General features: G+C 37.9%; 1 protein-coding gene across 2 annotated transcripts in view; it reads right to left on the bottom strand.

Moving 5' to 3' along the window:
- Window positions 1-5117: 5117 nt before the first annotated feature.
- ZNF654 (zinc finger protein 654) overlaps window positions 5118-12380 on the bottom strand; it is a 36998-nt gene continuing 29735 nt past the window's right edge. For both annotated transcript variants that reach the window (XM_074899197.1, XM_074899206.1), the window contains exons 8-9: window positions 9397-11713; window positions 5118-9009 (exon numbers count right to left, since the gene is read on the bottom strand). In XM_074899197.1, the coding sequence (XP_074755298.1) occupies window positions 9002-9009; window positions 9397-11713 (2325 nt within the window). In that variant the 3' untranslated portion in view covers window positions 5118-9001. The remainder of the gene's footprint in view (window positions 9010-9396; window positions 11714-12380) is intronic.

The following is a 12380-nucleotide window of genomic DNA, read 5'->3' as shown; positions in this document are numbered from 1 at the left end:
TTACACCCCCCGCCCCTTAAGCCAGGGGAGTACCGCCAAGGATGCTGCCCCCCGGGGCCGGCGGTGACTTCCCCTCCTCGGTGCTTGCAAGCCCAGCAGAGGATGGAAAGGAGAACAGAAAGTGAATCTCCCACCCGTGTTTACTTCAGTGACAGATTTCCATCGCGGCGGTAGAGCCCCCGCATCCCGTCTTGTCCCAGCCTGCGCAGAGATGAAGGTTTTGTACAAACGAGGCTGCCAGCAGGCTCCAGCTCTGCCCAGCAGCCAGCGTCAGATCCTCAGGAAGGGCTCGGTGCTCCTGCTGAGGTCCAGGCAGATGCTCTTGGTGGAGACAGACTTTGGAAGTCTACGGATAGGCCTCAGCCTGTGTGAACATCTATGGTGGTCACTTGAGCTGGACTGACCCATCTCTGGATATCCAAGGTGCAGCCCCCGGGGCACTGAGTAAGTCTTCCACGTGTGACTTGGGGAGTGGTTGGACACCTTTGGGAACTAACTTAGAGCAAGTTACACATGTCCGCAAGAGTGGGAAATGCGGTAGCACAGCACCTGGCCCAGGAAATGAAGTTCTGTAAGCCAAAGCTGCTTGTTTGCTACCTGCAAGGCTTGAACCTTGTGCTGCTCCTCCACTTGGCAGTACTTTCTCTGTCAGGGGCAGGGCAACTTCATCAGTCAGACAGAGAAAAGAAAAAGGAGGGAAGACAAAAAAGGAAAAAGAAGGTAGCAAAAGCTTCAGTTAGCTTATGTGAGGACTGGTGCTGAGAAAAATATAGGTGCAATGAGTGCTTGACCTCACTGTGGCAGAAAGAGCAGGCACCCTCAATCAAGCATGCTTTAATAGGGGTAACATGAGGCAGCGACCTTTTGGTGCTAAAGGTGCCTGTGGTTTCAACAACAGGAGGGCCTAGATCCTGTAAAGACATGCAGACGGTCACTTGAAGACAGGACTTAAAACTACTGGTGCTGCTTTTGCACAAACAACTGGCCACTTCTTTATGGTAGGCTCTGCTCAGATCCGCAGTGATGAATGCCTGCCTTCAAAATCTTATAAACCTAAGATAGAACTTCTATGTGAACAGAAAACACCTTCCTACCCCCCATACTATGTGTATGTTTTAGATGATTGTTTCCTCTTTGAGATCTACAAAGACTGTCCATGGGGTTCTCTCAGGTTCATCAGAAGGAAAACCAACAGACATTTAGCTAGAGTAGGAGCTGTTCTCTGCAGCTGTAACAAGGAATTCAAAATAAGCCAGAAACAGATGAATTAATTTTGCCCATGAATTTTAAGTCCAACTTTCAGATAAAAATTCAGTCCTAAAGCATCTGGAAAGACTCAACACAATAATGCTTACTGTCTGCTGTGCCAAATTTCCCCTTGTGTACACTGATTTAATATACATTATTCAGTTAGAGCAACATGTAACAGCTCATATTGACAAGATCAGCCTCATGTACAATATGCATGGCCTTGCCATAGCTATTGCACGTTCTGTAAGACCAGTTACTTGCATGCTCTTTGTGTAGAAGACAGACCTCCCACCGCAATATGCAGTGCAGCGTTCTGCATATCTCTATTAGTTTACAAAGCAAAATTGGTTCATAGAAAATGGGACTACCTACATGCCACAAATTTAATTTTGCTGCTGAAATTCTGAATTTCTTAGAATTAGACAATGCATCTGAGAAACATTAATTACTTTTTCTTCATTTTGCTGTCTCAATAAACCTGTTTAGATTTGCAGCCTTCAGGGAATAATATTTAACTGAATATTCTAGAATTGGGGGGGGGATAAAGATGCCATTTAAAAAATTAGATTATTTTGAGATGTTTGCTGTGTTTTCAAAGAGGATGGTTTTGGTTTGGTTTGTTGGGTTTTTGTTTTTGTTTTTGTTTTTTTTTTTTTTTTGGGGGGGGGGTACCTTAGAATGGTCACATTCCCATTAAAACTAAGATAAGTGCATTGTCATCCTGGAGACTGGAGGGACTCTAATAATCAAAACTGATGTTTCTTCCCCCTTTCTTATTTTAAATCAAGGCCAGCCCTTTTAGTAGGATTATACCTATACCCTGTAAATCCTTCCCCTTTGGAGGTGGGGGAGTGGAGGAAGGGGAAAATTTCAGAAGTTAGTTTTGGTTTTTTTGCCTTTCCCATAACTCAGAACCTCCTACAGAGTCTTTATTCACACTTTCAATTGACTTTGATTATTGACCAGGAATATAAACTGGCATTCCTACAGGGGAAGAAACTGGAAAATTATTAGCCTATATAAACAAAAGGTGAATAGAACTCTCGTAACATTAAACTGCTGTTGTAATTCAAGGAGTCACTACAAGTGACACTCTCCTTCGCCCTTCAGAATTCTATTTACTGCAAATTATATCCCTAAAATGTCAACCATCCACTTATTTCTATGAGCAGAGTGCAGAAGTCAGGCACCGAGACAAAGTACTGGATTTAATTATACTGATACATAGGAATATAGCTTCAGGCAGTGCTAGATGCTGCTCCAAGTCACACAGGCACTGCTGACACCAACAAGACAGCACAAATATATCCAAGGCTATATGGATTGGCAGCTGAACTGAACCGAAACTCCAGTTGTGGACTTTTTTTTTTTCTCCTTCTTTTGAAAGCTAAGCAAAAATATATGAGAAATTACTGACTAGAACACAAACACAGATACAAATTTCAGCGTCATCTGCAAAAGTAGCTGTTTTTTAGGCGGGCACAGTCATAAACTATATAAAAGATATTTACATACATACATAGTTAAATGACACTGGCCACTGCATTAACTATTTTACCACTGCCATCCTACACTAAATTTTCCAAGTTAGCTTATAATAATGCTGATTATGCTGATAGATGAAGATGAAATGTATGGCCTGAAAAGATACGTATTTTTTAAATGGACAACAGTAGCTAGTTACCACATGAAGCATATTCAGTTTAACTGTACCTTCCATTCAATTACATTTAATATCCTTGAATTGGTATTTCACAACTCCTACCTGCCATCATGGATATTGTTATTTTTTTTCCCTACATAGTCTAAGAATCAGGAAAAATAGTCCCCAGTATGACATTTTAAACTTTCAACATACAAAATTAATTAATAGAGCTATATGTATACTCAACAACCTCAAAGCTTGCATTTGTCGTAGTCTAGTTAAGTTTATTTCAAGCATCCTTGAGCACCTCTCTTGGTCTATTGAGCTGCTTCTGTTATGTGCCTCACTCATCCTGGCACCTCAACATCCCCTTGGGATCAAAGCTCAATATTTAGTCCTTACAATCCAGCTGTTTAACACTGGACTATCCAGTTTACCAGCCACACTAACCTGTTGTGAAGGGGGCTACTGATGAGGAAACTTAAAACACTGCACTGGGCTACAAATTTAAGGTACAGTTCTACTGAGAAATTACTTCTGCCTGAAATGTTAGTGTGTCAAAAGAATTAAAGCAATATCCAGAGCATAAAAGATAACACTTGTTATGTCTAAATATATATTTTGCAATGACTTTATCAATTAGCTTGTATATACGGTGCCATTTTGATAAATATTTTGCCTGCAACATGCATATGCCATAGTACCAGAGATTTGAGAACCCTTATCCTTATGCCCAAATTTAGTAACTTTCTTAGCCAAGGACCTTGTCAAAATTATACAAAATAGAAAATAAAGGCAAATTTGAAGTGACATGAAAAACATCCCCATTCAAAATTTTGCAGAAGACAGTCAAAATCTGCAATCAAAGAGCATTTTTACAGGACTGTGAATAATAAATCTAAATAATCCAGCATTTTCAGATGACAGTATTGAACTTTTTGAAGCAAAAGAAAAAAGCAATTACACTGTCTTTATCTCTAGACTACAGCATTCCATCAAGGAGACTAAACAAAGCCATGGAAAACTAGCATATCACGCTAGAGATTACTATCTCTACTAGCAGCATTATCAGAAACAAACATAAACCCATAAAGTTCAACAGCGGAGGCTCAGCTCTATGCATTAGTGCCAACCAATCTTCCCAAGAGGTTTAGTCCAGCATTTGGTACTTGTAACGCAGAGCCACTGAAGAACTTTAACATTTTATGATGAAGACAATCAGCTAGAAGCATGAGGTATCTTAAACTGCTGCATCCAGCCTTGTGGCCCCAAGTTCAGCTTTCAAGCCCTACACAATAGCTTCAGAGTGGTTAACCTGCCCTGATTTTTGAAGCTATTGCCCCCCAAGGATAAGCAGCATATAAGCCATTGAAACGTACACGAGTCTGCCGATTTCTTTGAAGACCACATGTAAATTTTCCTTGCAAGCTTTATTCCTCCCAACCCTTACTACCTCCATTTCCACCCTGTCAGCCTTACATGGCTTCTAACAGGCATGAGGAGAACCACTACATGAGCCCTTTCTCACCAGGTCAGAATCCTCACAGGCCTGTCCTGCCCAGAGATCCTGGGTGATCACTGAGCGGACTCCCATTTCCCCTTGTGTTTGGACTGATTCCCTTTAGTAAATTACTTAGGTATATGCACTAATTACAAAGTCAGTTCCCAGTGGCTATTTAAATAAATGTTCTTAAAGTTGCCAGTGCTTTGAGCCAGTCAAAGCTGAGGAATGGATCGCCTCATGTCTAAGGTTCCAGTGCTGATGGAAACTTTTTCTGCAGTAGGTGTGCTCTTCACATGTCTCAGAGTGATGACCAAAAAAAAGTTATTCTTCTGCCTCACACACAGACATGCTTCTCTTATTCAGCAGTTATCTATTTGTAAAGAATCTCCACAAATACTATGACTTTTTGACCACTTATTTAAGAGGTCCCAAATCTACCAGAGCAGGTAGTTAATCAGCTAGAACAAAGAAAAGCAGGGGGGGAGGGGGGGGGTAGTAGTTACGTTTTAGTTTTCTTGGTAATCCTCAATATTCTTGCATATACTTCGATAGATTTAGTCTAGTCAAATCCAAATATCTACACCTGGAATATCAAGACCTGGCAGCTTTACATAGGTGCTGTGCAACAATCATACACCAAACATAACATGGTAACTATAAATACTGCAGCAGTATTTTCAGAGTGATTCCCCAAAAGACAAGATCAATTTCTATCAACAACAAAGACAACGTTTTATTGAACAAATCTATGTACAGTACAAAAAAGTTTTTAAAATGAAACACTACTGTTGATTTATTGCAGTTTGATGGCTCAGTTTTAATTTGTACTCTTATATAAAATGCAAAGTAAAATAATTTAACATTCAACAAGGAAGCACAAATTTCCTTTCTTGCTGAACCTGTAACAGCTTTTACAAATTAAGAGTCCCAAAATGCATACACTGCATTTAATCAGAAAGGTGTTATACAGTACCAAATAAATTAAGAAAATAGTAACACTACCAACCCCTTTTGAGTCTTTTGTCCATAGCACTGGTGTTAAACAATAAATGAGTACAGCTGAACCTTCAATGTGATATTAAAATCACAAAATTTAATGTTATAAATTATCCAAACTATACAATTTATATAGTTTTAATGAATATGGCTAAATAACCAAAGTACCAGTGACCTTTCCCCACAGATATGACCACTTTCAACCTACTTTCAGTATTTCTTTCTTTGTGAAAGATGCCTACCAAGCGGCAACTCTTTGAAAATTAGAACTTACATGACCTTTGTAGTGAATTGCGATCAGGTTAGAGTAGACAGTCTTAAAAGGAAAGTCTAAATCCAAGTTATAGCCACCTGGAGGAATGTTATTAGAATACAATTATCAGCAATGAAATGCACAAACTTTGATCCAACAAAGCCCCTAAGCTCATGTATAACTTCACGCAGCTTTTACGTATTTGCATGATTACACATGTACTTCAGTATTTATTGAATCAAAGTGATACATCTTGAAGAAGTATTTCCAATTATATCATACAATGCTTAATGCCTGGGAAAAAAACCACTTTCAATTCTAGAATTGGAACCTTTTTCTGCCCTAGAAGTTGCAGGCTTACTATAGGGTAGTACTCAACATACTAAAGAATCCTTAAAAAACCACATAGAATTATCTCCTGCACATTACAAGTATCTTTTTGCTCCTAATTAAAGTTGCTTAATACTGCAACTATCTGAGAATACCAACAGGTATCAGAGAGTAGTTTAAAGAAAATGTAATGTCCTTTGAAGTAAAAAATCATTACTTAAAGTTACCACCCACATGCTACTTTAAGTCAATTTAGCAATTCTGATAGGTGTTCGGTGATGCTAATGTTCACCTACGTAAGAATTTAGTTTTCCAGTTCTCCAACGTGTATATACTGAACACATGGTATAAACAAATGGTGGTGTCCAAGAAAAACATCTTTGAACAAAAATGAGTTTAATGCAGGTACAAAAAATTATGGTCACAGTTTATGCATGTACATAGATGCATTTATCTACACACTTTAAACCAAAGAAAATACAAGTCTCGATCATGTTTTTAAAGCATCTTCAAACACAGGAAAAGGCAAAAAAGCACCAAAGATTAAAAGTACATTTAAAAGACTTTACACAAACATTTTTGTCATATCTATTGACTGCATTTTGAGATTTTAAAACTGTAATACTTTAAAATTAACCTCTTTTCCCCCTAACATATTTAAGCAAATTTAACTAGATTAACAATGTTAAGCAAAGAAAGGGGAGCCTGGGAACATTCATGATGATAATCGGGTCCTTACAAATTAGTTGTTACCGTGAAAGCAAAAAATGTGAAAGTGCATTTGGCTGATAAGGTCCCCATTAAGTTTATGTTTAAAAACTTTTAATGTATTTATATATGTAAATATATATATAGTGCGTATATATGTATATATAATGAATGATGCATTTAAATCTTTTTTTTTTGCAACTGCAAAAAAAATTCTTTGGTGCCTCAAATGTTATACAGATCTCTGAAGGTGGGCCAGTTGTTGGTATTAATGTAATGCACACATACCTGTGATCATAATTTTCTAACCTTTTATGTTAATCCAACTCAAAGTTAAGGCAAAAATTTTATAGAATTCAAAAAAGTATGATTTTGAATTTGCGTTTTTACCTCCCAGGAGGGGAAAAGGAAGCAGAAATAATGCAAGTATCTGTTTAATTTCACAGAGAATTATTAGCAGAGGCATTACTGAACTATTAAGTTTAAATTCCAGAACTACTTAACAGCCTATTTTACAATGAAATCCTTAGGTTTGCAAGTGTGAGCCATTGCTACAACAAACTGATCTTTTATGTACCTCTTGATTTTTTTACTCATTAGATTTTACATATCTGTTGATTTAAGCAAGTTGATCAACTTATTGTGCCATACACGCGTTGTGATGAACTGTTCAGTAAGCAAACTAGCTGAGCAGGAACAGTTGGTCTTTGTTGTCCTATATTTCTGTGATGACTCCATCTGTACACACCAGTTTTCAGCACTACACCTTCAGTGCCTACAATCACATTAAAATTTTCAGCTACCCACACTGAACAGGATCCCAAACAAAGCATTTTTAGGTGGCAAGACAGTATAAAGATAAATTAGAGGATAAATCAGCACAGTAATTAGACAATGCACATGTTTGCCACACCTCTGTTTGGGGTGGGAAGACCAAAAACTACAACAGCATCTTTTTGATTTCCAAAGCCCAGTATTTCAATGTTACATACAGAGCTGAATGACTCAAATTTCCTGTCTTCACACTGATTGTTTCTATGAACAGTGAATTTTAGATAAAGTGCTTAACATTAAGTCTATCTCCTTCACTAACTTCTGGGGAAGGCCATCTTTTCAAGAGATGCTACTAGACAGGCTTGTAATGTGTCTTAAGGTTGAGTCAATACATATGTTCTTCCTTCCTCTAGACAGTAAACAAGTAGTTAATGTACTGAGTTGTGAGCTACTACCATTAAGCAATATCACATATGTGAAACAGGCTCTTCCTGATCTTTTTTTTTCCAACTTGACATGTCCCCTGCTTTTATCTGCTTTTTTTTTTTTTTTTTTTAGAACAGGAAGCTATCTCAAGTTCTTCTCAGTCACACCAACAGCTGAAGACCTCTGTATTTGCATAAAATGAGTTTAACTCTGCCCTGTAATGCAAGCTTAACCCCCTTCACATTCTGTATCTGTTTCAACCTGCGTCTGTTAATAGCTACACAATCTGTGCATGTACTGCTTGCATGAGTCTTCCTACAACAGATGTTTTACAGGACACTCTAACATATACATTTACTATAGCCTTGAAAAGGGCTTCTCTTGCATGCATCTGATTCCCACTGTGCATCTTTTACACTTAGTATCACATCAACTCACTTTTCCTTGCATGGTCTGTACTTCAAGTTTTGGGCTGTGTGAGCATTCCATCTATCTTAGATTTCTTTCTACATTCCTCTTAGATTCAGAGTATAAGTTTATTAAATGAGCTCCATGATTTTTAGCAGATAATGGAATCACATACTCAAACTTTGAAAAAAGAATGCATGGTTCCTCTATGCATTTATCATCCATACTATAGTAATGTAGCACCTTCTCAAACGATTCCTTCCCAGCTGTGTGGATGGATATCCTTTAACCACACTTTTTTCAACTAAAGCAGCTTTCAGAATTGGCTGGTTTTATTTCCATAAGGCAATTAACACCCCTGCTTTCTCTGCCTGCTCAACTGTATGCCTTATTTTCCTTAAACCTTCATGCTAGAAAGACTGTGCCGCTAAGCTTCAATCACACATTTGGAATGAATGTGGCTTTTCGGATAACTGGTACTTTGGGGATTTTGTAGCAACCTTTCTGGACTCAAGACCTGCAGAGCTCCTATTATTCCTCTGTGAGTTTTGTCTAGAAAATGTGCTTTGTCTTTATCAAGGTCATGTTTTTCTTTAATTTGAGACTGCTTTATGTTTAAGGCCAACTGGGAAACGAACTGATGCTTCTTCATGTAGTGTTTTCTTACACCACTCCTCGTTTGATACATTTTCCCCACAACATTGAATCAGGCACCTGTAAAAGAGAATGCACCAGGATCAAAATGAAGACTAACCAATGCAAATAATTCTTATATCTAGAACACTGCTTGTGTTTTTCAACATGTTTAGTTTCAAACATGCAAGGAAAGACAAAGTGAATTACCCCTTTGTTTCATGAGAAGTCTTCCATTAGAGATGCCTACCAGTTCTCACCACCCCTTTCTTATCTAAACAGCATGTCCAGTTGGAACTTCCAATTTAGCACAGTATTGTGATTTAATTGTCTAAGTGCTGGCACACTACAATTGCTTAGAAGTCACGTCTGTCTTATCTATTCCATTTGGTTGACTGTTTTCAAAGACCATTAACTGGTTGGTATTTACCTCCAAACAAACCAACCCAGAAGGACTGTAAGACTTACTTTCATCATCTGAATCGAATCCAAAGAGCGTCTGACACTTCTTTTGTGCAAGGTGAGCCTCAAGTGCTTCTGAATTACAGTAGATGGTCAAGCAGTTGCCACATCTAAATCTTTCTGTTGATTTGCTACAAAATGTATCTTGTTCAGAATGAGCATCTACTTCATCAGTCAACATTTTTCTACGTTTTGGCATGCTAATATATCGTTCATCAAGATAACTTGGAGGCAATGGTCTAAAATACGGTTTTGTTAAGATGACACCATATGAAGTATTCTCTGTTGTCTGATTTGGTTTAGAAGGTAATTGCGAGGCAGCAGCATTATTTTGTGGTATATCATGACAATTCTGTAAAACTGGTAACACTGACCCATTTTCTGTCCTTGTTTCATCTGCCACTCTGTCCAAAGTTATTTCTGTTGACTTTGACGATGTCTGGTCTAGGTCACTGTGCCCATTGACTAGTTGGTCACTAACAACATTACAGTTCTCAGAATTTGGCTGTAACACAGGTGTCTTTTGGTCTATCAAATTTAAAACCGTAGTGCTACCCTCAGATGAACTTTCATTACCATTGTGAATTACATTATTTGCTTTCTTCTCAACACTCTGAATATATGTCTTTGGTTCTGTAGAATCTTTCCTTGACTTCCAAGTTGGAATTGGTAAATCTACAATTTCCTTTTCATTAAGAGATTCATCATCATCTTGGTAACTACAAAGTTCTGAAGGATCATCTGAAGAATCTTTTTCACTTGCATCTTCTGAACATTCTGGTGTTTTATTTAAATAATGTTGAGCCTCATGTTCATATAGCAAAGGGAGCTCCTCAAATAGCTCACAGCATTCTGCAAAATTGCATTGAGCTTTAAAAACACTATGACTTTTTGTATGTTCTGCAAGCTCAGTTGACAGCTTAAATCTCTGATTACAATTAAAGTGTAAACAAAAGTAAACATTTGGATACACATGTCTCTTCAGGTGGTCTATAAAATGTTGAGAGTCAGCAAATTTCCTCTGGCAGAACCGACATTTTCCTTTATTCCATTTCATTATATGCTGCTGCACCTTCAAATCAGTTGGATGACTTTTTCTTGCATGCTTATTGAGGAATCTGATCTTTTTAAACACTCTAGCACAACCATTAGCAGGGCACTTAAAGCTTCCTTCCTCATCCAGAGCATCAATGTCTTTCTGAGAGCAAAAAGCTCCATTCATTTTGTGCAGAATAGGTGACTCTTTACTGGAGCTCTCATCATCTTCAGGCAAACTTTCTGTACTTAAAGCATCAGGAACATTATTATAACAGCTGTCACTACTATTTTCAGTAGCATCATCCTGATCACTTAGATGATTTTCCACCACATCTAATACCTGTTCTGCATTCTCCTCCTCCACTTGGACCACCTGGTCAGCACTTGGAGCTACTGTGATCTCTGGTTCATTGTCTTTGGAACCATCAGAATTCCCATTTTCAAGAGACAGAGAAACATCAGAACATTCTAGTTCATTAAGAGCAGGAGCCTGCTGACCAGCCTCAAGAACTGCAGCAAGATGTTGCCTTTCTATCTTCCTGACATGATTCTTCAAGTGCTTTAGCATAAGTCCTTTTTGCCTGAATTTTCTGGTGCAAAGTACACAGGAAAAACTGCCCTTTTTTTGGTGAGCTTGTGCATGTTTCACAATGTGACCACCAAGAAATTCCTTGTTGCATATCACACAGCGGTGCCTTGGTACAGTTTGATCTAACATTTTAGATGCCTCAAGAGCTTCGTGGTTCTTTTTGGCATTACCTTTGGACTGGGCTTCAGAGGGGTCTTCAGGGTCAAGCTCCCCATTGCTTACATCTGTTAAACAGACACGTTCCTCGCTCAGAGCCCTATACTCTGTTATCTTCTCTGTATTTGTAGTAGAGTTTTCCAGTGTACTTTCACTTAAGCCAATGAAGGCTTTATCCCCCAATAATGCTAAACAATTCTGCTTGATCATCAAGAAATTCCAAAACTCGGGATCAAAAAACAAACCTTTTTTCAAAATTGGAAGCAATTCAAACCGTACACGGTTTTGAACAGAACTAGTGCACTCATTGTATTCCTCATCTGCACATTTATATAAATGTTCAACAGTGTAGTAAGATTCCAAGGTGCGCTCAAGAAAAAAGACAGAAAGAGCACAAATTCTGAGGATCTCCAAGTCGTTTGGCAGAAAATGAGCAATTGCTTTATAAATAAGACTTTTCATGTTGGGATCTTCACGGAGGTCCAACTGTAGGGCACATCCACATATCTCAACACATATCTGAAGACCATCTTCCCCAACCTGCGGAAAGGAAATTATAGCATACATAATTATAGAGTACATGTAACGGTATTTTCCTTATGGGCTTACAGAAGTCTACAGCTTGAAAATAAAATTTTTAAAAAATCAGAACTAAAAATAAACTAGTATAAGCAACGCCTGAAGATCAACATCCCATATATTTATATTCATCTACATGCAAAATAGTTAGGAGTTTGTTCAGAAAGCATCCTGCTAGTAAAGGTTACCTAAAGGCATGCTCATTTTAAAATAATGCTCCAATGAGACTATAAAATACAGATACAAAAATGCTCAAAAATAACATCTGGTTTGCATTGAAAGCTATACAGCTACTGTCAATAAAGCTTCAGATACTTTTGCCACATGCAGTTCTACAGTTAAAGACAATTGATTGGGGATATAAAACAAGACTACAGCATATCATATTTGATCTAGCAGTATCTTCTGTCTGTATCTTCATTATCTAGGCTGTTTCACACTATAATTGGACAATTACTCTGTATTTTTTCCCTGTTTTAACTCATTTAACTTGCATTACATAAAAATACAAGCTATAAAACATTGACCTCAATTTTGAACCCCAGCAACTTATGGCCAAGCATTCTAAAAGGCTCGACTTCTCTGAATTGACAACCTATCCTTCCAATGAGCACAATTCCTATTCCAT

The sequence above is a fragment of the Athene noctua genome, chromosome 1, assembly GCF_965140245.1.
Source record: "Athene noctua chromosome 1, bAthNoc1.hap1.1, whole genome shotgun sequence".
Classification (NCBI taxonomy): Eukaryota; Metazoa; Chordata; class Aves; order Strigiformes; family Strigidae; genus Athene; species Athene noctua.
This window is presented reverse-complemented; position numbering and strand designations above follow the sequence as displayed.